Source organism: Capricornis sumatraensis, chromosome 14 (genome assembly GCF_032405125.1).
Source record: "Capricornis sumatraensis isolate serow.1 chromosome 14, serow.2, whole genome shotgun sequence".
Classification (NCBI taxonomy): Eukaryota; Metazoa; Chordata; class Mammalia; order Artiodactyla; family Bovidae; genus Capricornis; species Capricornis sumatraensis.
The window spans coordinates 37,336,149-37,362,641 of record NC_091082.1 but is presented as its reverse complement, the minus strand read 5'-3'; the positions used below and the strand labels follow the sequence as shown (position 1 = coordinate 37,362,641).

The window sequence follows — 26,493 nt, the reverse complement described above, 5'->3', positions numbered from 1 at the left end:
TTTATTGATGGTATATTAAGACACTTCCCAGCAATGACTGCTGTGACAAGGACTCTAAAGGTAATCAACTAATGATGACATCATAGACAAAGCATGGGGAACATTCCTTGCAGAGAAAATCAGCTTTTCCTCTCCAGAGTGACCAGGCTCTTCGTGCCATCCCGGGCATGGCCTCCTGGTCCCAGAGATCCTTGCCTTGTCTTCCGTCTGAACCCTTCTCCGAGGACGCCAGGCTGGGGGGGTGAGAGTAGGGGGCCTTCCCCACGCCCCCCACATCTCAGAACCACCCTCAGCGCCTCTGGCCCGACTTCCCGGGTTTCCTGTCGGTGAAGCGAGTGCTCACGACGGGCTGAACCAGGCCTGGTGACAAATCCACTAGCACCACAAAGCTGGCCCTTCCTCTTCACGAAGTTAACACAAGCCTTTTTCATTCTCCCTTTCTTTTAAAGGAAAGAAAAGTCTTAAAGATATATGGCACTAGAGTGTAGAATCAGACAGCTGCCTCCGGTCACCGCTCCCTACAGCTGCCAGCCCATGGTGCCCACGTCCCCTCAGATGTAGAGCTGATGGGAGGCCAGGGTGTCCATGAAAGGCCGCACCAGGTTGTCCGTGGAGAAGTAGAAGATGAGCCCGAATGTGATGGAGATGGGGAGGGCGGGCAGCGCCTTCTTGAACACGGCGAGCAGCAGGAGGGTCAGACACAAACCCTGCAGGACACAGAGGCGGGGGGAGCGGGAGGAGGTGACCCCCGGTGTGGACGGGGGGAGGGGAGCTCTTAGTGACGGCCCAGGGCATGGGCTCAGGAGCCCTGACACCCCAGCATCTCCCCTGGTCCTCTCGGCAGCTCTGCGAGGTGCGTGGGGGCAGAGGCTCTCAGCCAGTACTAACGCCTTGCACACGAGTGGATGAACCAGCAAGCAGGCCTCCTGAACTGGGCCGCTGCTACCAGACCACCTCCCCTGGCCGTGTGACGTGTGACCTGATGGCATGAAGCCTTCCCCCAGGGGACATGTATTTACACAAGAACTGGACGGGTCTGACTGAAAGGCCCCAGTGTTCTCAGCGGACACCAAGGGAACCAAGATGCCAAGTGACACCTCCCCTGCCCCCCACCGCAAGCAGGCGCGGTGGTTGCCTATCCTGTCCCTGCCCTAGCCGATGCAGGCAGGGGGCCAAGGTGGGGACAGGGACCTAGAGTGCCTGTCCTCTCCCCGGGGAGAGCAGGGCTTCAGGGACAGTCTGGAAGTGGAGGAGCCTGGGTGTCCCCAACCCGGTCGTTGACACACACTGTGGGCAAATAGAAATGTCCAAAGAACTGGAGCCTTGGTCCTAACATGCCACGTGATGCCCAAGGTTCACCAGGCAAAGCACTGAGGCCATTCAGGGCCTCCACCTCCACCAATCATCCCAGGATGTGTCCCCAGTATGTGTACCTGATCATGATAAGCGACCATGTGTGTTAGGTCTCTGCAGTCGTGTCCGACTCTTTGTGACCCTATGGACTGTAGTCCGCTGAGCTCCTCTGTCCATGGGATTTCCCAGGGGAGAATACTGGAGTGGATTGCCATTTCCTCCTCCAGGGGATCTTCCTGACCCAGGGATTGAACCTGCGTCTCTTGTGTCTCCTGCATTGGCAGGTGGGTTCTTTTATCACTAGCGCCACCTGGGAAGCCCCTAAGTGAAGACGGGCCTTCAAATTTCACCGCTGGGGTTCAAAGTGAGGGGCCCCCTCTCAAGCCCCAAGAGATCCCAGGGGGACTCAAAACTGCATGATGTCTGGGTGCTGTGGAGGGAAAACACACAGCCCCGGAGTCAGAGACCCGAGCTGAAATCACAGCTCGGGCCTCGCAGCTTTGTGCCCATGGCCAGGCCCTCACCCTGCTCCATCTTCGAAACATCTCAGGTCACCATCCCTACCTCACAGGTGCGGTGAGACAAACGCACAGAGTTAGCCAAGACCTTGGCACCCAGCACGCACACTCAGTAACACCAGAGCTCCTGGTCACCCTCCCTGCACTGTGCCTGCACCTACTGACAACCAGATCCTCCTGTGAACCTTGGTCTCATCCTGAGGATCTTTCTGTCAACCCTGCCCAGCCCTTCCGAGGGACAGCAGCATCTGAAAACTCCCTGGGCCCCCCAGGAAGACCCCCACTGCTCAGGGGCGGGTGGGGAGCACCCCGGGCCCACTCACAATGAGGATGGCCACGAAGCAGGCCAGTGTGGTGTTCCAGTCCCCGCTGCCCGTGGCGGCCGCCTTGCCCACCAGCACGCTGTAGAAGATGAAGTCTCCAAGGCCCAGCTTCACGCCCCCTGTGTGGTGGAGAGAGAGGGAACCCGTAGGTCTCAGAAGCCCCCGGAGGAAGCAGCAGAGAAGGCTGACCCCAGCCAAACAGCCCAGGCACTTGGCCCAGCCCAGGGGACCCAGGGTCCAGAGGCTGGGGACCTCAGAGGGCTGATGGGTGGTGTCACTGCCTAGCCCACCTCACCTGGATTCCGGGACAAGGATTAGCTGTCTCAGAAAAACAGCAGCCAGTGGGGAAAAGGGGGAAACCTGTGGTCTGGCTGACTTGCATTCTGAGCTGTGCAAAGCCAGCATTTCTGATAATTCATGCAAAACTGGTGGTTGGTACTTGGTCTGAGTAAAGTCAGGAGTGAATAAAATCCATTGTCCAGAGCTGGTGGGAAGTTACCCAACTGAGCGCTGAGTGTGAATTATAAATGCTTTTTAGGAAATTTAATTTCATTGCTTTTAAGAACATATATGATACCTGAGGTCCTCTGGAGACTAATGTCTCTTTAAAAGAGGTAAATGTATATTGTCAATCAACTCTCTTGTTGTGGTGTAGTCGCTAAGTCGTGTCCGACCCTTTCAGCCCCATGGAAATTTCCCAGGCAACAGTACTGGAGTGGGTTGCTATTTCCTTCTCCAGGGGATCTTCCTGACCCAGGGATCACACCCACTCTCCCACACTGTCGGCAGATTCTTTACCACTGAGCCATCAGCGAAGATAAACGTAACTTGTAACTAGTGTATCCATTACTGAAAAGGAAATGAGCTTCTAGAATGTTTTGTTTCCTTCAGTACAATTGCCCTGTACACCTTCTTATAGGATAATTTCATTCATCATGGACAATAAAAATGCTTATGAAACAGACAGGAATTGAGTGGGTCTGCATCAAGGAAACATGCTCTGCCCCGTCTGATCCAGCTCCTCTCTCCTCTCTGGGCTCCTAGCAAGCAGCAGCTCACCTTAGTCTGTCCCTTCCTTCACCCCCCCACCACTCCCAACTTCCTCATTTTGGCAAGCATGTAAGCTCTGCCCTCTTACAGAGAGGACTGCTTTTGTGGGTCTCTTGATACCACCCCCACTCCTGCCTCCCTATTCTGCCTGCTCTCTTCTCTCTCCGTTTTCAGTTCTTTCTCAAAGGAACTGAGCTCACCTCGCATGCACTTCAGAGACCTGAGGCAGTGTGCTCAGGCAAGGCCACCACCCAGCCCCATGGACACCCCCTATGCTGCCTATCTCAGCACCCTGCCCTGTCTACTCCCCAGGATCTTCCACAAACGACCTTCCCTTCAACCCCTTAACATCGCCCACGCGGGCCGTCTGGTCTCCACTCTGACCCTGCACCCTTCCTGGGTACCTTCTGGGGACCCACGGTTTTGACAGCAAGTATATCCTGGTGACTCCTCGGGCCTGGAACCCTGACCTTCCTGAGCACTACTCCCCCTCGTGTGCCTCTGGCTTCTCCACCTGAGGTCCTCCAAAGTCTCCCACCTGCCGGCCCCCCCTCTCATCCCTCTCCCCGCCTCCCTGCCCATCCCTTGTCCAGCCAGGTCCTCCCGGTGCATCCCATGCCGGTGGTGGTGCCCGAGTCGGCCCTTCTGGCTCTTCCCTCACCCAATCCTCCAGCAGTCTGTGTTCCCGCAGCCGCCCGGGATCTGCCTGGGATGCAGCTCTGCTCACTTTAATTCCCAGCAACAAACCCCTGATGGTTCCCCGTAGCCTCCAGGATGAAGCCTGAGCTCCCACGAGTACCGCTCACCCTTGAAGGTCCGGCCCCCAGCTTCTCTGGCCACCAAACATCCCAGAGCTCCCAGATGGCTTCCTCCCCTCTCATCAGAGCCTTTGCCAGTGCTGTTGTGGAACAGAAATCTAACAAGCCTTTGTCCTTCCTTCTGGGAGGGAGACCAAATCCTTGGAATTTCCCCAGTGATGGGACTGTCTTTATCGTCCAGCAGCCCCTTGGATCATTTATGCAAGCGAGAGGATGGCGCTGCTGCTGCTGCTAAGTCACTTCAGTCGTGTCCAACTCTGTGCGACCCCACAGACGGCAGCCCACCAGGCTCCTCTGTCCCTGGGATTCTCCAGGCAAAAACACTGGAGTGGGTTGCCATTTCCACTGGTCACCAGAAAGACCAACCATGTGATAAGGAGGTTGGGACTCCAGGCTAGGCTGAGTCTGGCGAGAGGAGGCAGCCTGGAGAGGAAGTCCAGTGTCATGAGCAAGGACTCAATCCATTATGCCTGTGTACTGAGACCCCAGTAAAAACTCTGGACACTGAAACTCAATACACACATCCATGTGCAGGGGTAGGGGTGACTCCCGGGTCCCAGGGGCAGAGAGCCTCCCAGACCTCACCCTATGTGACGTGTTCTTCATTTGGCCGGCTGGTCCTCATCTGTATCTTTTATAATATCAACAAAACTGTAACGGTACGTATAGAAATTTTCTGAGTTCTGAGAGTCATTCTAGTAAATTTTCCAACCTGATGGAGCTGTGAGAATCCCCAGATTTGTAGCCAGTCGGTCAGAAGTGTGGGTGGCCTGGAGACCCCCAGAGCTTGTGGCTGGCATGTGAAAGGTGGGTGGTCGTGTGGGGATGGTGCCCACGTGGGACCCATGCTGATTCGGGCAGAGGCTCAGCGCCAGGCCTGCCTCCGGCCCGCTGCCTGTGTACTGGGTGACTGCCGACTTGTCCCTTCCAGGCCAGCCTCCAGCCTATTGCCTTCCCCACATCCGTCCTGAGTACTTTTTACCCAGCCTCCCCTGACTCGGGCTGCTCCGTGGGGAACTTCTCAAGGGCAGCAGCTGTGTTAATGCAGCAGCATCTCCCTGGCCCCATGAGCCTCCCGGCACACGCTCGTGGTCCATATGCGTGTGCTGGCCGGTTATTTTAATCCGCTTGGAAACAACCATGTGTCAGAAGGTCTTTGGGCGTGTCTTCAAGGTGGTCCTCCACACCTGCTCCTTCTGCTCCCAGCCACTCGGGGCTCTGCCTGGGGGAAGCCTGCGTCCCAACTCTACCCGTCTTACGCTCCACAGCCCCAGTGTGGGGCAGTGCGGGTCTGCGCAGCCCAGCTCACCCCCAGGACACAGAGCCCACGCCTGCGACCCCACGGCTGCACTGGGACGGCCTCAGGCTACTCGAGCACACACTCTACCAGCCACAGCCCTGGCCCTGCCCATCGTCTCCCTCCTCCTGCACAGCTCAAACCCCTCCCCGTCCCACAGCTCCCACCGCTCACAGGACACAGACGAGAACCCCCATCTTGATCCAGAAGGCCCCTGGAGCCCCTGTCTGTCTCCCAGCCCCATCTCTGCACCTGGGTCTCAGCATCCTGCTTCCGCTTCCTCTAAGTCAGCCCCAGGGTCACTGCTCCCAAGGCGCCCTCGGCTGGAAACCGAACCCCCCTGCACTGTGTGTCCCCCTCTGCGTCCTCAGCCGCTGAAGCTCAGCTCAGAAGTTACTTCCTCAAGAGACTTCCTCTGACCCCCTCAAGCAGGTCAATGGCCTTGTCAGTGCGCCTACCACCCTATGTTCTTCTGTGCGGTCCTCCCAGCTCCCGAGAGTGGTGAGTACCCAGGTCCACATAGCAGCACCCGTACAATCACCCCCCGGTGCAGAGTGGGCATACAGCCAACGTCTGCCACACACGAGATAGCCTGGGCATTAAGTCCCCGTGGCCTGCCCATAGGACTGCGCCTTGGCAGGCTTCTCTCTGACTTTGTGAAGCATCTCTGATGTCAAACGGGCTCCTCCCTGACCTCAGGGAGCCCTACCCCAGGCCCACGCAGACCGTCCATCTGGACGCCTTACTTTCCTCCTCTTCCTCCAGCTCCTCCCCTGGGTAGCCAGGCAGTGGGGGCTCAAAGACATCAGGGTACGAGGGCTCCCCAAAACTGTCATAGGAGTCTTCTTCTGGGTGTCCGTTGTCAGGTGAGGAGGGAGAGAGACAAGAGATGGTCAGAGGGTTCTCTGAGCCCAGGGCTTCCTTGCCCCACCTCGCACCACGCCCAGCCCGACACAAAGAGGGTTCTCCAGACCACACAGCAAGGGAAGGGAAGGGAGAAAAGTGGGGCCGAGGCAGAGGAGTGAAGTTCCACCTGCACCCGATCCCTAGGGTGTGCGTGCCCAGAAACAGTCTTCCCTGCCCTTCCTGTCCTTGTGCCTCCCAGAGAGGCCAGGCAGGCTGGGCAGGGTGCAGTGAAAAGCACCCCCCATGATGACGGGCTGTCAGTCCCCTGATACTCACCCATCTCCGGGTCGTAGGGGAGCTGAAGGGCTCCCTGAGAGGAAGGGTCCAGCTTGGCCATGCCTACGGTCCACACCATGGCAGCTGGGGAAGGAGAAAAGGGTCCAGCCTCAGACACTACTAACTATGGCTGCCCCCGGGGCCTGGGAGGCAAGTGGGACAGTCTGTGTCCCCAGAAAGCCTGCATGGGACCCTCATCCCTGTGGGTATTTGCTTATGGCCTCTGTTATGGGGCCTCTGGGGGTCCAGACTCCGCTGCACATGCAACACCCAGCACAGTGCCCACCACAAAATGCCCACCGTCAGGGCATGCTTGCTGATGCTTTTATAAATAGAGATCCCTGCACACTGGCCCTGAGTCCAGCAGCAACCCCGAGAACCCTTCTTTAGAGACTGAACTTCAGCTGTTGAGAAAGCCCAGGGAAAGGCAGGCATCCTGCCACCTGCCTCCCCAGACCCCTTCCCTGAACAGTCCCTCCCCAAAGTCCCTTTCCAGGGGCCTGGAGGGCTGAGTGGGTGGCCTCAGGCTCATGGGAATGTGGCCCAGGCCCACGTGGGCCTGGGTGAGATGCAACTGCAGGAAGGCCATACTCCTGGAAGCCCTCTTCCTGCTCTAAATGTCCAAGCTTCTTCCTGAGCCACAGCAGGACGCAGCCTACCTTCATCTAGGGAAGGTGGACCCCTCTTGGGATCACCAAGGCTACCTCCCCTCCTTTGGTCAGGAAGAAGGTTAACTGTCTCCCCATCAACTCTGAAAGCCAAGGCCAATGCAAACCCTGGTTCCCACATCTGAAGGAAGCACGGGGGTCACTCACATGAGTATATGAGGGCAGGGAATATGGGCTCATTTCTCTCCTGGGCGGTTTCCACCAGCATCCTCAGTGGCCCTTTGGGGCACAGCACAGCCACAAGATCTGAGAAAGCAAAGTCATCCCTGGCACGTTAAGAAAGACGTTTATTCCCAGCCAGCCCCCAGACAGGAGCCAGCGCTCTAACACCAGGCACGAGTGAGTGTATCCTGGAACCTCAGGGCAAGGCTCTCCAACCATGCCCCTCTGTTTCAGCAACCCCACCCTTGGGTTTCACCCTCAGTCCCTAGAGCCTACACTGGCTGGAGCCCATGGCGGGGTCTGAGCGGGCTAACTGCAAACAGGGACTGCTGTTGCTGTGGCTCAGAGACCCAGAGGATGGGCTTGAAGTCCCATTTCTCTGAGCCCCAAATTCCTTATCCTAAGAATGTAAGAAGCAGTACTGGTGATGGTAATCTCACTAATACAGTCGGCTTTCCAGATCTCTGGGTTCTGTATCCATAGGTTCAACCAGCCGTGGATCAAAAATTTCAGAAAATAATTCCAGCAAGTTCTCAAAACCAGTATTTGCTGCACACTGGCAATTATAAATGTCATTTACATTTTATTAACAGCTATTTATATATCGCTTATGTTGTACTATATGCGTAATCTAGAGATAATTTACAATATTTGGGAGGGGACTTCCCTGGCCCAGTGGTAAAGACTTCCCCTTCCAATGCAGGGGGTGTGGGTTTGATCCCTGCTAGGGTAGCTAAGATCCCACATGCCTCACAGCCAAAAAAGGTCAAAACATAAAACAGAAACAACATTGTAACAAATTCAATAAAGACTAAAAATGGTCTACATCAAAAAAAAAAATCTTATAGTATTTGGGAGGATGTACATAAGTTATATACAAATCCTATGTCATTTTATGTAAGAGATTTGAGCATCCTTGGATTTTGGTACCTCAGGGGATTCTGGAACCAGTCCCCCAAGGATACCGAGGCAAGATTATACTAATTAAAGAGCAGCTCGCATTTGGGCTACTCATTATTTACTGGTACTGTGCCCAGCCTCACGGTTGTTCTGAGGAGTAAATGACCTGGAGTGCAAAGTGCATAAGGGCATGAGTGCTCAGTAAACATTTGCTGTTATGAGTAATCATGTCAGCAGTCATGATTCCATAGGACCCGGTTTTTTTATGAAGGTGAACTTCTCAGAAGAGAGACCATCCAGGCCTCCCTAGGGGGTTGAAGGGAGGGGGGGTGACACGTCTCAGCAACCACCAAGCCTGTCCAGCAGTCAGGACTCAGCCCTGGATGTCACTCCACGGCCTCCCACCAGGCCGGTGGCCCACCTACCATACACGGAGATGGCGCCCAGGATGACCCAGGCGGACCACTCCGGGAGGTACTTGATGAACACCAGGGCCATGAGCGCGCTGATCATGATGAGGTAGGCCTGCTGCAGCACCAGGGGGCCCTTCCAGTGGACGCACACCATGCCCACCGCCCCGAAGTTCCAGACGGTCAGCAACAGGGTGGGGTAGTCCACGGCCACATTGTAGGTCTTGAGCACTTCCCTGTGGGACCGAAGTGGAGCCCGGGGGCTGGGACACTCACTGGAGACGCCAGGCCCAGAGGCAGGCAGTCCAACACCCTCAATCATCAAGTCCCAGCCTGGGTTTTCCCAATCTTGGGCTCATTTATCAACACCGCCTTCCCCACTTCCATGAGCCCCACAGGTAACCCCTTGAAATACTTTCTGAAACAAGGTGGGGATTACACCGACATCTTGTCCTTGGGCTGGACGACCCTCTGCCCGAGGAAAAGATCTCTGGAAAAGTGTTTTCTCCTGTGCCTGCAGTCTTTTTGGGCCCCGGGGTTAGGCTGATGTCCTAAATCCAGGGCAAGAGAGACCACCTTCCCCCAAAACTAGGAGGGACCCAGTCCCAGCCCAAAGATTGGAATGTAAATTTTGAGGCCTTTCTGATCCCTGCCTCTGCTGGGGTTCACAGCCTTCTCTGTGATGACTCTGAGTCTTTGTTTTAAATCAGGAACCAGAAGGAGACGTGTGGCCCAATGAAGGGCTCCACCCCAGTGTCAAGGAGGCCAGGCTCCTGGAGCAGCAACAAGGGGCAAGCATGGAGCCCGAGGAGCGCCCTTCCCTCCCGGGTCCTTCAGACCCATCCATGCCACAGGGAAGGGGTCTCGGGGGACCTGCTGGCCCTGGCAGCCACTCACCCAAGGTCCTGCTGCCCTCCAGCAGCCACTCACCCGAGGTAGATATAGGTGAAGAGGAAGAGCAGCATCAGAGAGGACATGATCAGCCAACCGTGGATGAACTGGGTGGAAACAGGCATCATGACTGCAGGCCCCCAGGCCCCTGGTCCTCGGGACTGACTCCCAAGGAAGGAAACTCTTCCTCATTAGGCTCCGCCTGACTATGCTGGAAGGTGGCTGTTTTACAGGTAAGGAGGGCACAGACATTCAAGGTGTTCTCTCCAGGTAACCCAGCAAGCATACAAAGGAGCTGGAAATCCTTCATGCCTAAACACCTAGCTCTCTACTTGTTCACCTGGAAAGAACACGCTTGGCACATTCCAGGCTCTAGAGAGAAAGCTGGCCGGGTCTCTGCTCCCACGTGCTATGTCCCCAGGTGTGGGCAGTGAGACAACAGACACAGACACACACTAGCAGGAAGAGATAAGGGCTGTGAAAAAAAACTGGCTGGGCAAAGTGACAAGAGACCCACGGGGTGCTTCTATTTTAGACAGCGTGCTCAAGGCAGGCTCCTCCTCTCCTGGCCCAAATAAGGGAGGGTCAAAGGTGAGGGGGGGGTGTCACTGCAACCTGCCTCCTCATAGGACAGACCCATCAGTCACCAGCTTGGGCCACTGGGGACCGCAGCGGCCACCTGGTTGTCTGCTCAAAGCGGAAGGGGCACGCTGGTATGTGCTGATCCTCCTCATCCCACCCGAGCCTGCCCAGACCACCGTCACCTCTTGTCCGTGTCGTGGAGTAAATCTGACTGAATGGAGGCTCGGTGGCCTCCCAGCAGTTCCCAGCGTGGTCACGTGACAGCTGCTGACCACGGCACTGCCGGCTCTCCCCGGCCCTGCTCCTGGCTCATCCTCATGCACACCGCAGCCTCTGCTCCAAACAAAAGCCCTCCACCCTACTTCCCACCATCCACGGCCACCTCTGCCCCGATCACAAACTCTGCCTCGGTTACACAGGCAGCTCCAGCTCCTGGACACGCCCCTCCCACTGCTCACCCCCAGCCAGTCCCTCTATTTGAGGCTCTCCATCTCTCTCTACCTGCTCCACAGACGCCAACAGCCTGAATATCCAGTGCTGATCAGTAACATCTTGTTCAACTTCCTTTCAGCCCTCATGGCTTCAAAGCCTTCCTCGGGAGAAAAGCCTGAAACTCGTGCCTAAAAGCTATAGATCTCTGTGAACGATTTGGGCTAGGTGGGGCTCAACTCCCCTGTTCCTCCCCAGAGCTGCTCTGCAGAGCAGGGCCCACCCAAAGGTCTCTGGGAGCTGGAAGACCTCGGTATAGCAGTTGTACACCCCCAGCTGAAAGGCAAATGGGAAAATAAAAATAAGCTTGGAGGGGAAGTATATGTTGAAAGGAGCCTAAAATAGAAAATCTGACTTCTTCAGAAGGAGAGGCAAAATAAAATTAACTTCTGAATATGAGAAGTGACCCTATGAACACAGCAAGGAGGAACTCAGTTAAGTGGGATTAAGTGTAAGTGGTAAGCACAGGAGTATCGGGTAACCCGTGGTGGGGCAGGAGTGGGGTGGGAGAAAGTACAGGCAAACCTCAGGGATATTCGGGTTCAGTTTCAGATCACAATAAAGTGAGTATCACATGAAAGAGAGTCACAAATTTTTTGGTCTCCCACCTCATGCAAAAGTTAATGCTTATACTGAGGTCAATTAAGTGTGCAATACCATTATATCTTTAAAAAATGTTAAAAACAACATTAATTAGAAAATAATGCTGTTGCAAAAATGGCACCAACAGACTTGCTCAATGTAGGTTTGCCACAAACCTTCAATTTGTTAAAAAAAAAAAAAAAACCACAGTATCTGTGAAACACAATAAAATGAGGTATTGCTCTAAAACGCAAGGTCTATTTTACAGGAAAAAAGGAGCTCTGTTTAAAAATAAAATCCAGGGTTGCTGCGTAAGAGGCCCTGAGGCATGAAATCCAGGGTTGCTTCTAAGAGGCCCTGAAGCATGAAAGCCAGGGTTGCTGCATGAGAGGCCCTGAGGCGTGGCAGGCAGGCAGGAGGCAGGGAGCAGGCAGACCGGCTCACCTTGTAGCAGCGGTACTTGTAGAGCACGACCAGGAAGATTGTCATGGTGACGATGACGCTGATCATGATGAGGGTGTTGAGCACGGAGTTGAGGAGCCGCTGGCCCACCGAGGGCGTGTCCTCAGAGAAGGGCGTGTAGATGCTGAAGGAGACAAGGGCTGGAACTCTGCACCCGGCCGGCTTGCACCCCCCAACCCAGGGAGAAGCAGGCATCCTGGGCACCCCCAGCCCTCAGCACAGCACTCTGGCTGCCCTGGTGAGTGCTGCCCACCATCCTCACCAGCTGTCCTGCCTCCCTGGCACCTAACTCCAGCTTCTAACTGAGCTGATGCAGCCACATGGGAGGGCCTGACTGGTCTTTACCACAGCCTCCCGGGCCCCCATACTAAAACCTCTCCCGGAAGTGCTTATAACAGCTGACCCCATTCCCCAGCTCTGTACTCACTTCCCCATCAAGCCTAGGATGCCTCCACCCCAACTGCTACCCCTACCCACACCCAATGTAGCCCAGTAGCCGCACAGTTCAGTTCAGTCGCTCAGTTGTGTCCAGCTCTTTGTGACCCCATGAATCACAGCACGGCAGCTATAAACTCAGGAGGCAATTCATTGATCCCATACTCTTAGGGAAGCAAACTGCTTGCCAAGTTCTCAAGGTCTCAATGCTTTTTGCCTGAGCTGCTCTGAGTCCCCAACAGACTATATGCTTCCTGAGGGTGAGGGCTTCTTTCTCTACTCCGTTCATCATCAAAATCATAAACAAAATGTAACAAAAACTCCCTTAAAAAAAAAAGTTTCAAGAAGGTACTCAGCAGTGATACCATGGGAGGCTGGGGGAGGGAGCAGAGGGAAGCTTCCCATTTTCCCAGGCTGCTGCTTCTTCCTGGATTCTCTTTATTAAGATAAACAAAATCTCCCTTGTGAGTCTGTGAGTGAGCTCAGAAATCGTGTGGTCCTCTTTAGTTTTTACATTCACGGGAGTATGAATGAGAGCCCCAAAGAGAAAGAGACTTGTCCGTGGTCATGCAAGACGGGTGGCACCGCCACACCTGGGATGGAGCAGAGAACCTGACTCCTGCAGTGAGAGCAGGGTGCAGGGCCACTGCACATGGATTAACTCTCTCAGTTCTCCTGGTAACCTTGCTATCAAACCCATCATACAGATGAGGAGACTGAGGCCGAGAGCGGTTAGGAAGGTGCCTGGCAGGTCACACAACCAGGAGGCTCTGGACGAACCAGGGTGGGGACTCGGGCAGCTCCCCACCCCTGCTCTTTGCTGTGGCTGTCATGGGGCCACAGGTACAGTGGCCAACACAGGCTACACCCTCCTCCCCAAGTCCCGCTCCCCCACCCACCCCCGGCCCCCAACTCACAGCTGTCCATTCTTCTCTGTGTAGAAGCGCACGGACTTGATGGTGGCCACCACCACGATCATGCACAGCGTGACAGGCACAAATAACATGATCACATGCTTTGCCCCATATTTGAGAGTCAGCTCCTCCTCCAGGCCCGGCGGCCGCCCGGGAACCCCACTGCAGACGTAGCGGTCAGGGTCCTCCTCCTCACGGTCCTCCTCACTCTCCTGGCTTCTCTGTGGGAAACTGTGCTGTGAGGACAACGGAATACCCCCCAGAGGAGGCCAACCGACACAGAGCAAGGGTGTGTGTGAACTGGAAACGCGAAGTTTGAATGTCGCTTTTCAGATGTAAGAACCAGTCTGTGGGCTGTAGTTTAGATGTGGGAGTGGTGGCATTCCGGGACATTGAGAAGTTTATGAGGACAACTAGAGATTGAGAGTTGGCACTAGCCACCACAGATGCAGGAAGGGAGGCCACGGTGGCCGTGGACGAGGACAGTCTGCAGAATGGGTCTGCAGATCTGTCCCCTCCATCAGTGAAGGGACTCAGTTCTGGTCACATGGCCATACTAGTTTGGAAGGAGCTAGGCCAGGTGACAGGAGGAAGGCAGAGACTAAACATTTTTGGTTCAAAAATCACAAACCAGAATGGTCAGCACACATGGGACTCTCTTTGATTGTATTAACAAATAAGGCACTGGGAATTTGCAGAGAAAGAAATTACTTTGAAATTTTTGCCCCCGCCAAAATCAAGCACGCAAACTTTGCAGCTTTGAACCGGAGGCTAACTAGGCACTGAGCATGTGGGAGGATCCAGGTTAGGGAAAGTGGGAGAGTATAAATGAGGAGGCAGCATTTAGGATGCCTGCCAGACACTGACATACACTGATCTTCAAGAATGTGTTTCAGAATTGTGACAGTTCAGGATCACTGGCTGCCTTGTTAATTACAGTAACAGCCAAGACAAAGCCAAGTGAAACAGAAATCAAAAAGGACTGCTCTTTGGTATCAGTTTTTTGCAGAGGGAATTCCATCTAGATATTCAACTGAGAAGGAAAGGAAAACTGTTAATGAACAGGAACTGAAACAACTGTAATGCACAAAAAGTCCAAGAGATAAAAGACAAAACAACGAGCAAGAACTGGCTAAGGAGTAGCGGGGCTGTGGCCTTGAGCTGCTGAGATCTCTCTTGGATCCCAGAGAAGGACAGGAGAAGAAGTGAGTTCAAGTTACAGCAAAGGGGAATGAGGCTGGCTGGAAGAAAGAAAAATACTAGAATGGGCAAAATAGAGAATAGGATTTAGGCAAATTCAGATGCTGTTTTACCCTGATGAGGAGGGAGGTAGCTTGACTAAGTGACTCTCCGAAGTACGCGCTCCACTTCATACTGTTATAATCTCCTGGCTTTCGGGCTGCAGAGGCAAGCTCACAGTGCAGCACACCCCTTCTGCTATGGGCTGCATGTTTGTGACCCCCAAATTCATATGTTGAAACCTAATGCCCAACATGATGGTGTTGGAGATACAGGCTTTGGGAGGTGATTAGGTCATGAGAGTGGAGCCCTCAAGAATGGCATTCGCACCCTTATAAAAGGGGTCTAAGAGAGCTCCCTAACCCTTCTGCCTTGTGAGGACACAGAGGGAACACAGCTGCCTATGAACCGGGAAGTGGGCCCTCATCAGACACCAGATCTGCCAGCGCCTTGACCTTGACCTCCCAACCTCCAGAGCAATGAAAAATACACTTCTGCTCTTTATAAGCCACCCAGTCTGTGGTATTTTTGTTATGGCAGCCTGAACGAACTAAAACACATCCCCAGCTCAAAAGTCAAACACGAAATCAGCTAATCTCTCGGTTCCCATCTCCAGCATCTCCCAAAAAAGGTTCCCTCCAGCCTCGGTGCTGCCTGCCCCAGCATCCACTCACTCTCAGGTTCCTGTGGGAACAGTAACCTGCTCAGGAAGGTGAACCGAAGGGGCAGGGCCGGGGTGGATCACGCAGTCTACTACAGTCGGTCTGTGACAGGCCGTGCATGTGCAGAATCCACGATCAAGCCCTCGCAGACCTAGGATCCACCATGGTGGGCCACCCACCCCTTTGGCCAGTTCTCACCTTCACTTCCCCTCCCTCTCACATCAGGGAAGGCCTGGTTTCCATCCATGAGATATGGGACACCAGCGGCCTGTCGGGCGACCACGGCTGCTTGCAGGAACCTACCCATTGGGCGGCACTCTCTCCGTCTTCCAGGCCCTGCCGGCCGTCCTGGCAGGAGCGCGGCGTGGGGCTCTCGGCTGACATCAGGGACGTCCGCTCATCACACACTTCTTCCTCGCTGTCAGAGGCCATGAATGTGAGCATGGCCCTGCCTCCAGAAATGCCTGGAAAAGGAGCACAGGGGTCTTCATGCCACTCTCCTGAGAGGCAAAGACAGTGGAGAGTGAGAGGTGACTTTAAAACCTGGACACAGGTCCTGCCCACAGGTGACCATCCAGGATGCATTTGTCAAAGGGCTGCTATAGGGCTTCCCGAGTAGCTTGGTGGTAAAGAATCCACCTGCCAATGCAGGAGACACGGGTTCGATCCCTGATCCGGGAAGACCCCACATGCCGAGGAGCAATGAAGCCCGTGTGTTGCGACTACTGAGCCTGTGCTCTAGAGCCTGGAAACTGCAACTACTGAAGCCCGCGTGCCCTAGAGCCCACGCTCCAAAACAGAAGTCACTGCAATGAGAAGCCCGTGCACCGCAACGAGAGGAGCCCCTGCTCTCTGCAGCTAGAGAAAAGCCTGAGCAGCAACAAAGACCCAACACAGCCATAAATAAATAAACATTTAAGAAAAAAGCACAGTCCCCAGGAGCCACGACTGAGGCTGCAGCAGTCTTGAGAGGGACTGGCTAGAGAGGATCCAGGCCATGGGGGCGAAACTACCAACCAGAAACATCAGGGCCTCTCTAAACTCTCAGCACGCTCATGTGTTCAATCAACAAATATCTGACCACCATCTATCATGTGCCACGGACACGTCTGTCCTAAAAGAAGAAAAACCAATCCAATACGGCAAATTCTATAATCCAAGCATTCACTAAAAGGAACAGAAGGGACTAAATCTCAGAGATCACGAGTGTTTTCTGAAGAAGATACCATCCTGTGATGGACACAGATTCTCCCAGGCGGGAGGGAAGGACAGAGGGCGTAAAGAGCGTCTCAGCCCGAGCCTGGCACTGCCAGGGCTGGGGAGGGGGGTGCTGCTGTGGACAAGTGAAGGGTCTCCAGCGCCATGCTAAGGAGGTGTGCTTTGTCCCCTGAGGACACAGTGACAGACCAGATCTCTGGTTAGAAATCTCAGTCTGGTCACTGATTGAAAAAGGAGTAAAAAGAAGGAAAGGTGACCTCCCTGGAGACAATGATGGGTCGTGAACAGGGCCTAAGGTAGCAGCAAGATGGATGGGAGTGAGGGGAGAGAATCCATACAGACAAGATGTTGGGGACACAACAGGACAGAGTCCAGGACAATGACCAGGCAGGGGGTAGGATGGAGGAGGTGGGAGAACGAGGTGTCAGGAAATCTGCTGAATGTAAATGGTTGAAAGCGGGGAGCTGACTGGGAGGCAGCTGAGGGCCAGGGTCTGAGCTGGAGGGGAGGGAGATGAGAATCATAGGTTTAGATGCTGTGGCCACGGGAGCAGTGAGTTGAGACCACAAGAGAGGAGCGTGCATGTGTGTGTGTCTGTGTTGGGGAAGTATAGCTGAGGGCAGGACCCACAGGAAAAACCAAAGCTGAAAGGGCCACAGAGGAGGGAGCCTGTCCCCTCGACACTGCTGTGCTGCCCTGAGTGGCGTGTGAACCCAGCAGCATCATGTGGACGCTGGGGCAGCCCGAACACCTACCAACACCCTGGGCAGGTCAGCTGAGCCGCCAGCAGGGCCAGCTCCCCCATCACCTGCCTCCTGGGATCCTGGGGACACTCACGCCAGTAGGAACGGTCAGGTCTGCTCTCGTCTCAAAGCTCATCTCCATGTCAGTGGCCCTCAGAATTTATGATCATTTTTATTCTATTTCTATAGTGTCTTTTTTTAAATATATGGACCATTTTTAAAGTCTTTATTGAATTTGTTACAATATTGCTTCTGTTTTATGTTTTGGGTTTTTTTGGGGGAAGGGGGCCACTAGGTTGGGGATCTTAGTTCCCCAACCAGGGATCAAACCCACATCCCCTGCGCTGGAAGGCTAAGTCTTAACCACTGGACCACCAGGGAAGTCCCTATGATTTTCAAGTGGAGAAGGCAGGCACGTTCCTTCCACCGACGCAGCCAGTTCTGTTCATCTTGGCAGAGGCTCTGAGGCTGCTGCTTTGTTTTGAAGACAGTGTCCCAGGCCATCGCCTGCATTACTCCCAGCTGGACTTCAGCTCCATCCCCAAGTCCAGGCCCACAGCAGAGCCTGATCCTGCTCACCAACTCAGGCCCTTACAGAAGGCTTTCCCGTAGCTCCTACAGGGAATTCGAAATGAGCAAGCTCAGCTCCCCTGGGTTCAGCAGGGGAACAAGTATAAGAGGGACAGCAGTAGTGACATCCGTAGGAAGCAGAATAAGGTAGCTTCCAGGAGAGGTGACAGGACGCTGTGCCACTGGAGTTAAGACTTAGGGGGCAGTCTATCAACGGCGGGGAGTAGACGTCTCAAGTCTTTAGGAGGAAGAGGGATATGAGATGAGACACAAGGTTAGGAATATCTTGCCGGGCAGAGGCTGAAGTAGGTGGGGCACCTGGAAGCAGCCTCGTAAACAGATGGCGGGATGGGGGCCTTGACTGAAATTCTGTAACACCCAGCAGGCTGAGGTGGCTGAAGCGTGGGGACCACGGAGGCAGTGATGGGAGGTGGGACCATCCGAGGGAGGGGCGTGGGGGCCTGGCCAGGGGAGGAAGGCTGAAGCTAGCCGGGGGAGGGAGCAGCCAAGGTTTCTGAATTAAGGAGGGATGTGACCAGAGTGCACTGGGTGGGAGCAGAGGGCCGGCTGAGCCCTCCTGCCTCTTCCCCGGAGCCCCCAGAAGCGGTGCCGCCCAGGACCCAGGAGGAGGATCTGCTCCTCAGCGCCCAAACCTTGGGACCAGCAGAGTCTACCTAAGAGCCCCATTAGAAGGGACTGGGCTGGGACGCTGGGAAGCTCTTAGCGTCCTTCATCTATGCTAACAGTAACGAAAAAAATTACCTACTGGAGACCCAGGCAGAAAAACTCTAAAGCGCTCCTCTGCAAGGGTGGGCCCCGCTAGATAAATCCTAAACATACACCTGCCCAGGGCCCAGGAGATGCCCTCACTGACCCTGTGGCAACGCTGAGTCCATTCTTACTCAAAAAGCAACAGGGAACACAGAGCTGGCTGCACCTCAAGCTAAATTAGGACATCCTATCTTGAACAGTGTAGCAGCTCTTTCAATATTTTGTTTTGTCTGGGCTATGAATTAATAATTTAGTTACCATCTCCCTCCTTCTGTTCTTCCCACGCCTTTAGAGGCCCTGGAATTTATCTTCACAGTGACTGGAGGAGCGGATCAGGAGTTCCTGCATCTAAATGCCAGGGCTGCAGCCCCCAGGGCAGAGGCAAGCTCACCCTTCAGAACCACAGCTGCCGGCAGCCAGGCTGCCTCAGTCCCTAGAGCAAAGCATGAAGGGACTGGACAAATAAGAGGCTAAGATGCTTCTTAAAGGAGAAAGGGAGCCACAGGGCAGGTGGGGAGAGAAAAGCAGGGGACCCACGATCAAGTAGGAGTTAAGTCCTTTCCAATTTCCATTTCTTCAGCCAGACACCAAATCCCAGGAAAACACGTCTGCCTCCCAAAGTCTGCGGACACACCCAGGGAGAGCATGTTTAAAAACAGACTATATCCCTTCCATGTGAAACTGCATTGCAGAGGGAGAAAGTCAGAAAATTGCAAAACATGCTCTGCCATCCACCACATGTAATGCATGGCCTCCTCACCAGAAAACAAATGCTCCCTGAGCAGATTCCTTCCCTCCGTGGATGCTGCCCAGGACTCCCAGAAAAGCAGGGCATGGAGAGGTTGTGGCCGGGAAGAGCTGGTCTTGGCTGTTGGAGCAAGGGCATCCTAATCACAGCCCTCTGGGCCTGGAGGAGGTGGGGACAGCTGGAGGTGCTTCCTGGGGCTCCCAGCATCTGAAGGCATGGCTTAGGACTTTCAGAAAGCTGTAAGATGCTGGAGATGCTGTTTCTCAACATGGCCCAGGCCACCTGAAGGGTGGTGGCAGAGCAGCTGCTGAACCCTCACTGTGTACTAAACACAAGTCAGGAACGAGATACAGTCAGTCCCCTACATATGAACCTTCAACCTGCACACTTTTAGAGATTCGAACATGAGTTTGCATGCCAGTAACGTGAGTTCACATGTCTGGCGTACTTTTCAAGGTACTGTACTGTAAGATTAAAAATTTTGTTTGCTTTTTATGTATTATTTGTGTGAAAAGTATTATAAACCTCTTACAGTATAGTACTATATAGCCGATTTTGTTAGATGGGTACCTAGGCTAACTTTGTTGGACTTACAAACAAATTGGATTTATGGCCTCTTGGAACAGAACTTGTTTGATGCAGGGCACTTACTGTGCTACCGTTATTCCTCATTTTACAGATGAGGAGAAAGATTTTAAAAGTGATAAGTTCAAAGTCATCCTTGGACCGAGGTGGTCAAGTTCTGTGCTCTTAAACACTACGTTAGGGTGCTTACTTAAAATGCAGATCCTAAGTATCATTCTGGCCAAAGGTCCAGGGATCTGCATTTTGAGACAGTCCCTGGGCGATTCTTAGGCTGGTGTTAAACCCTCCCTGGAGCTGCTCCTGCCAAGTAATGAGATGCCCCAGCCTGGGCCCAAACTTGGTACTGAAAGTGCCCAGTAACAGTTCACCTCCTTGCCGCAAGGGCAGGGCCTCACTCACCTACCTTAGCACACCTGCTGCTCTGCACAACGTGCTCGCTGAATGCAGGCGTGAAAGAACGAGCAGTCCTTTCTCCTGAATACCCTGTGGTTGGGCTGAGATCCACTGGGGAGGAAGAGCAACAGGAGCTTTCTCGGACTAGGAGAGCTGCAGGGGGAGAATGCAGTGATCTGACTGACAAGGTACGCATGCAATGCCCACCTGGAAGGAGGGTGCGAAAAACTGGGTCTCAAGCATCCCTGGTACAAACTGCACCAGCCTTTCTGGTAGTAAACATCAAGAGCTTTAAAAACACTCATACCTTTCGATCCTGAAATGCTACCTTCTCGGAATCTGTCCTACGAAAATAATAAAAGATTTATCTGAAAACATGGTTGTTGCAGTCATTTATAATTTTTTTTAAGTGAAAATGACTAAGATGTCTGACTTTGTACGATAATATATCCATCCGATATATGACTAATAAAAATCTTACTTCAAAGATTATTTACTAACATGAAAAAAAACCCAAGATGCTAAATTTAGTAGATTTAAAACCACAGATATAACCATCTGATTTTTCTTACAAAATGTATATATATATCTATATATATATATATAGATATATATATATATATGAAGGACTGGCAAGAAATATTATACAACATTAAAGGGGCTTATCTTTGGATAGTGAGATTGCGGGTGACACATGATATTTTCTGCATTTTTTAAAACTCCTATAGCAAAACATGAATTGTGTCTGCTGTTTTTTGTAAAGCTATTAATTTTTAAAAGGGAAATAACAAGTATCAACATTTAGGCAGATTTTCTTCCATGCTGCCTTCTCCCACATCCCCTCTCACTGGACCCAGGGGACCTTGGGAAGCCGCTTTCACACCTTCTCCTAACCCCTCTTATTACCTGGCTCCTGAAGGAGAACAGAGCAGCTGGGATGGATTCCTCTGGCTTCTAAGTTGGAACTGAAGCCTGTAGGTACTCTGCAATCCTTGGAGGGAAAAAAATGCAGATAAACAGTCTTGCTAGATGTTTGTCCACATCAGAGCACTAGTGACGCCAAGAACTCCCGCTGGGAGGCTGACTCACAGGCTGGTGGGGGTGGGGCTGGGCGACTCTCCTCCTGCTGATGTCAAATCCTATCGACCCCATAGCAACCAGCTCTCCACTCTCTCCGAGGAAGCAACAGGATAATGCAGAGAGGCCAATGGGAGGAACAGGTGCCCCAGACTACATCCTGGAAACCCTTCCCACAACAAGGCACTGTGGCTGAACACTCCTTGGATTAGGATGTAAAACCAAACATCCAACGAAGCCACCATTCACTCCCATTAATCAGTTGAATGGGATCCAAATGCTGAATGAGCCAAGCCAAGGGAGTCTGACCCAGGGAATTTCCCCAACCTTGCCTGTGTCAGCAGTTCCTGCAATTATTATGGAACCCTGGTGACCCAATTTCCTCAACCTGATTTTCATTTCAGAAAAATGCAAAGGTTTTCACCTTAAAATTTAAGGTCAATGGACCCAACTAGGAAACAGATTCCTACCTAAGTAGGAAATCGATTTTTAAATTCCATCGTAAACAAGAGTGCCTCAAGGAAAAACATGGAAATTTTGGTTCCAAAAGAAAATTGGGAGTCAACAGCGGGGGGCAAAGAGAAAGGCTTTGTCTCCACAGGCCTAACAGTACTCCTTTCTTGCAGTATTCAAGTACAGTTGACTTACAACATTACAGTAGTTTCAGGTGTACAACATAGTGACTTAAAATTTTTTACAGATTTACATTGCATATAAGGTTACTGTAAAACACTGGCTATACTCCCTGCACTATACATTACATTCTTGTATCATTTATTTTATACATGGTTGTTTGTCCCTCTTAATCCTCTTTTATTTTGCACCTCCCCCTTGGTAACCATGATCTGCTGGTCTATTTTTGCTTTTTTTTTTTTCAATTCTCCTTATGATATTTATTGAAGGAAAACAAAAATACTAATTCAAAAAAATATATGCACCCCCATATTCATTGCAGCATTATTTTTTTGTTTTTGTTTTTATTAATTTATCTTTAATTGAAGGATAATCACTTTATAGTACTGTGTTGGCTTCTGCCAAACATCAACATGAATCTGTTTCTGTTTTGTCTTGTTTGTTCATTTTAATTTTCAGTGCTCCCTCAAAGAGGGCAGCAATGGTTTTAAAAAGGTCACTTTCTATGGTCACATGGCTACTTCACAGAGCTCCCACGACTCCTGCGTTCCCAGCCTTCCCTTATATGGGGTGAGGAAATTCCCTTAGAAATTCCCACAGCTTGCCTGCCAGCCTATTTCCCCTGGCCCAGGCACCTGACCATGTATGGGCCTAGCTGACCGTCACCCATCTGTCCATCCATCCAGCCCATAATGTGATGCACATCACTTGCTGGATGGTTTTCCCCAGAACAGGGAGGCGGCCTCAGCTGGAGCAGGGGCCCACGTCCCCCAGGGAGACCCTGAAGTACCGCTCCACTCTCCTGAGTCACAGGCCCCAGGTGACCCTCTGGGGCCTCCTGAACCTTGACCCAGGCTCTAGATTTCCCTCTGTCTGCCCTTTCCTACTCAAAAGTGCTCAGTAAACGTTTTCTCTCACTTCCTGAAGGAGCCTGGAAAAGGGGCAGTTTGGAAGTGACAGAGGGATGCTGCAAAGGTAGCCACACTGGCCGTGCGCTACCGAGCCACCTTTGAGCAGCCTCCCATAAATCGTGGTTTTGCTTTCAATGAAAAACACCAAGACAGCAGTCAAAAAGCTGAGCCTTAGAAATGGACAGAGTTTGAACCAGCTAGCCAATGGATCTGAACCACATACTCGGACAATTTAACTTCACATGACCCACCTCCTCTTGTGTAAAAAGTAAGATAGGCACACTTTGCAAGATGACTGTAAAAACTAGAGCTAATGTGCAATGTGTCCAGCACAGAGTAGATGTTCAATAAGCGGTAATTATAATGAAATAAAGGCAGGGACGCAGTGAGAGCGGACAACAGAAGCCTGCTGATGGCCCCCTTGGAAAGCTACAAAAATGCTAAACCATCAAACATGAGTTGAGTACCAAGGTCACGCCTCACTCCGGCCCTGGGTGTTTTCCTCTTCAGCCCCAGCCCAGGGCATACTGGCAACATGAACATTTTGTCAAACAAAAGGGCACGTCCGTAGACTGAGGTCAGAGCTGGCAAGGACCTTCCGGGCCATCCAGTCAGCACCCCATTTCATACTTGGGAAAACTGAAGCCCAGAGGGACAAAAGGACAAGGGCCCATGACCAGAAGCCACAGTTACGGCTCAGGTCTCCAAACTTCCATTGAGGAGCTCTTCCCTGCTGCTCCAAGTACTTGAGAGGGTCACATACTCAGTGGATTTCCAAGAACACTCAGTGAAGGGAAAATTCTGAAGGCATAAGATATTAACACAAAAAGCAGGATATAAAACTTCACTTTCAGTTTCCTACTTCTAATATTTTAATACATGAATACAGGTATGTGCATAGAGCACTCTAAGGAAGTTCATGTTAAGAGTGGTTCTTTGGACTAGGGGCTAACAGATGACATGAAGAAAAAAGTTTCCCGAATTTTCTAGAGTGAACACATATTGCTTTCATGTTTAAAAAGTCAGAAAGTTTCTGGTTAAGGTACAGCAGAAAGTGAGTGCCCTTTAAACTTTTCTTCCCATTGTTCCAGAAGACTGTATTTTAGCAAAGACAAATGAGCAACCCATTCGCCCAGGCAATGGAAAGAATGGACAGTAATCATCCCCCTCCTAGACATCCGGTCTTCACTGAGGATCACTTTGAAACTACTTCTGCCCAGACTGTAATCACACAGCAGCCTCACCACCTCCTGGTCAAGAAGCCAACGCTGATTCTACAAGGCTTGAAGGCCAGGTCAGATGCGGCCAGCTCAAGGTGAGGAAAAACCCCTAGGCCCTGGCCAGGGGCAACATGGAGGGTATGCCAACCTCAGAGCCCTTTGCCTTCCACCCCCCAGCCCCACCCCCAGCTGCTGGAGTCCAGGGACAGGTGGAAATATTTGTAGAAACATTTGTTGCCTTGCCAGTCTTACCAACTAAACAGTGTCTAAAAGTCAAATCAACAGCTGAAAAACAGCCGAATGTGTCTTCAATAGAAACATAAGGTGACCTATACACACAATGCTTTAGTTTCTTTAAAAAAAATTTTTTTTTTGGCTTTGCCAAGTAGGTTCTAACAGAGATCCCACAGCAATGTCCGGGGCAGTCATGCAGGCACATGGGTGGGGTGTGAGAGTGGGAGGTCTCCCAAGCAAAAACTCAAAAGATGCAGAAGACGCAGCCAGCTGGGTTCAAATGCTGGCACTCACAGTCACAGAAGCCACGGACAGGACAAGGTCCTTAATTCCCTGAACCTTAGTTTCCCCTTCTGTAAACCTTAGCTTCCCCTTTCCACTTCAGTGTGATGGAAACTCTTTAGATAACTGTGACAACTACTGTACAAAATGGCTTTTTCTTGTATATAACAAACTTATAAGTGACGTTATTGTCATTATTACCATCAATGACGTAAGAGAGGGGCCAAGGTAGGTGGAACCTCTCGTTCTGGCAAAGCCTGTGTGCATGTGTGCAGAGGAGCTGTGAGTAGGCACAGAGGAGCTGGGGGTGGGGGGGCGGGGCGAAGGGCCCGGAGGCACAGTTGAGCAGCAGCCTCTGGCCAGGCTGTTCCTTGTCCTCCTCTTCCTCAAACAGACAGGCTCAAAGTAATCACCTCCCAACCCTGCATACATCTGACTCTTGGTACATAAATACTTCAACACCAAATGATACAGAATTTTTCCTAAAAACCCAAGGCACCATCATCCCACTCCACAGTAACATCCCACGAAGTCCTCCACCTCCAGCCTCTGCCCTGAATGCTCCCACATTCACCCAAGGCAAGAACCTGGATGGCCTGCCTCATGAGTGGCTGAAGCTGCAGCTTTGAGCTGAAGACAGGACTTCAGGCCCCTTCACCAGCTGGGCCCAGAAAACATAGCTGCTAACACTTTCCTGCCCCCACACAGCCACATTCACCCAGAGGGGAACCTGAGGCTCACACACCTGCAGCAGCTTATACAAAGCCTTTAATTACTACCAAAGGTCTTAGCCGAAGTCCTTGGAGACTCAGGTGTCTACAGAAGGGGCTATGTTGACTGAGGGCCAACCATGTGCGAAGAGCTCCAGTCCATAATGATCAATTACTCTCAGGACAGACTGAGAGTAACCCACGCTGTCAATTTTGGGTCAAGGTGGCTCTGCGATTGCTCTGGATGGAACCGCCTCTCAGGCTCCCCATCTGGAAATGAGGATGCAGCTACTGCAACAATCCACAGCTCATACCGTCAAAAGGGAATACTCATTAAGTCACAGACTGGGGCATTTCATCCAGCTGTCCAAGGGCTGAGCTCTAGTCCCAGGTCTGGACAAGAGAACTAGAGTCCAGAACAACAGGTTCGAAGCCTGGCTCTCATATATCCTACCTGCGTGACCTTGAACAAAGTCACTTTAGCTTTGAGGGGTGAGTTTCTTCATTGATAAAATTTGGGATAGGAATTAGCTCCTGTTTCGGGTTCATTCAGCTTTTCAAAAGCTAGATTCTGGGAGTGTCCTCAGAGCTGTAAATGCCTGGTCAAAAAACAGCTAAACATCCCAGATAACGAAACTAGGGGCTCCAGGCCCGTCCTTAGGTCCTGTTCCTCACGCCGGGGGAAATACCTCCGCCTCCCCTCCTGCCACTGCCAAGCAGAGCCCAGGGCCGCGTGTCGCAGGCCTGCAGGACTGGGCGCCCATCCAGCCAGGAGGGAGCAACACAGTGCCGCGTCCGCACGCCTTTGAGACCCACGTGCGCTGCTCCTTTAAATGTCCCGGCCCTTTAACAGATCGCACCGCGCCCACTCCGGCGGGGGCTCCGGCAGCGGGGAGAACTCGGCCCCGCTGAAGGCCCGAGGCCTGGAGCCGCTCCCCGCGCTCCTTCCACTCGCCAGTTCCGGGCCAGCCCCCACCGCAGCGGTCCCGGCGCCCTCCCCTCCCCAGCCGCTGGGGCCGCTTCCCCGGAACCGCCCCGAGGCGCGACCAGCCGCGGCGAGGGGCGTGCGGAGGGCAGGGCCCCGCCTGCGGAGTGCAGCTCCACCTCGCGCCCTTCGAGCGGCGGGCGATCGGGCCCCCACCCGCGCGCCCCATCCAGCCTGCTCACCTGCTCCGCCGCGCCGCTCCAGCGGTGTTTACGCGGCTGGCCGAGCGCCCGGCAGACCCGGTGCCGGCGCAGGCCCCGCCCCCAGCCCGCCCCGGCCCCGCCCCGTCGGCGACGCCACGCTCCCCTGTCCACGTCCGGCCGCACTGGAGCCCGGGCACCGCGTAGGCGAGGGGCCGGGCTTCCCACCGTGAGCCGCAGGGACTGGGGCATGAACCTGACGTTGGACTGGGCACTGACCTGAGAGGGAGTGGAGGCCGCACCTGTAATGTGAGAGGGCTTTGCGCACCATGGGGC

At 52.9% G+C, this 26,493-nt stretch overlaps 1 protein-coding gene across 8 annotated transcripts; it reads right to left on the bottom strand.

The window, feature by feature from the left end:
• PSEN2 (presenilin 2) lies at positions 1-26,247 on the bottom strand. Of its 8 annotated transcripts, none has more exons than XM_068985661.1 (14): positions 26,200-26,247; positions 20,872-20,956; positions 20,273-20,309; positions 19,976-20,118; positions 15,241-15,401; positions 13,040-13,257; positions 11,670-11,811; positions 9,612-9,679; positions 8,697-8,917; positions 7,357-7,455; positions 6,542-6,625; positions 6,106-6,207; positions 2,195-2,313; positions 1-707 (listed from the first exon to the last, which is right to left on the bottom strand). In XM_068985661.1, exons 5-14 carry the CDS (start codon positions 15,379-15,381, stop codon positions 552-554), a joined length of 1,350 nt encoding a protein of 449 aa, XP_068841762.1. In that variant the 5' UTR covers positions 15,382-15,401; positions 19,976-20,118; positions 20,273-20,309; positions 20,872-20,956; positions 26,200-26,247; the 3' UTR covers positions 1-551. The 8 variants fall into 8 exon arrangements, with proteins under 8 accessions (XP_068841762.1, XP_068841769.1, XP_068841766.1 ...); XM_068985668.1 differs by having other exon boundaries at positions 6,106-6,204; XM_068985665.1 differs by having other exon boundaries at positions 20,273-20,304.
• Between the last annotated feature and the right edge of the window lie 246 nt (positions 26,248-26,493).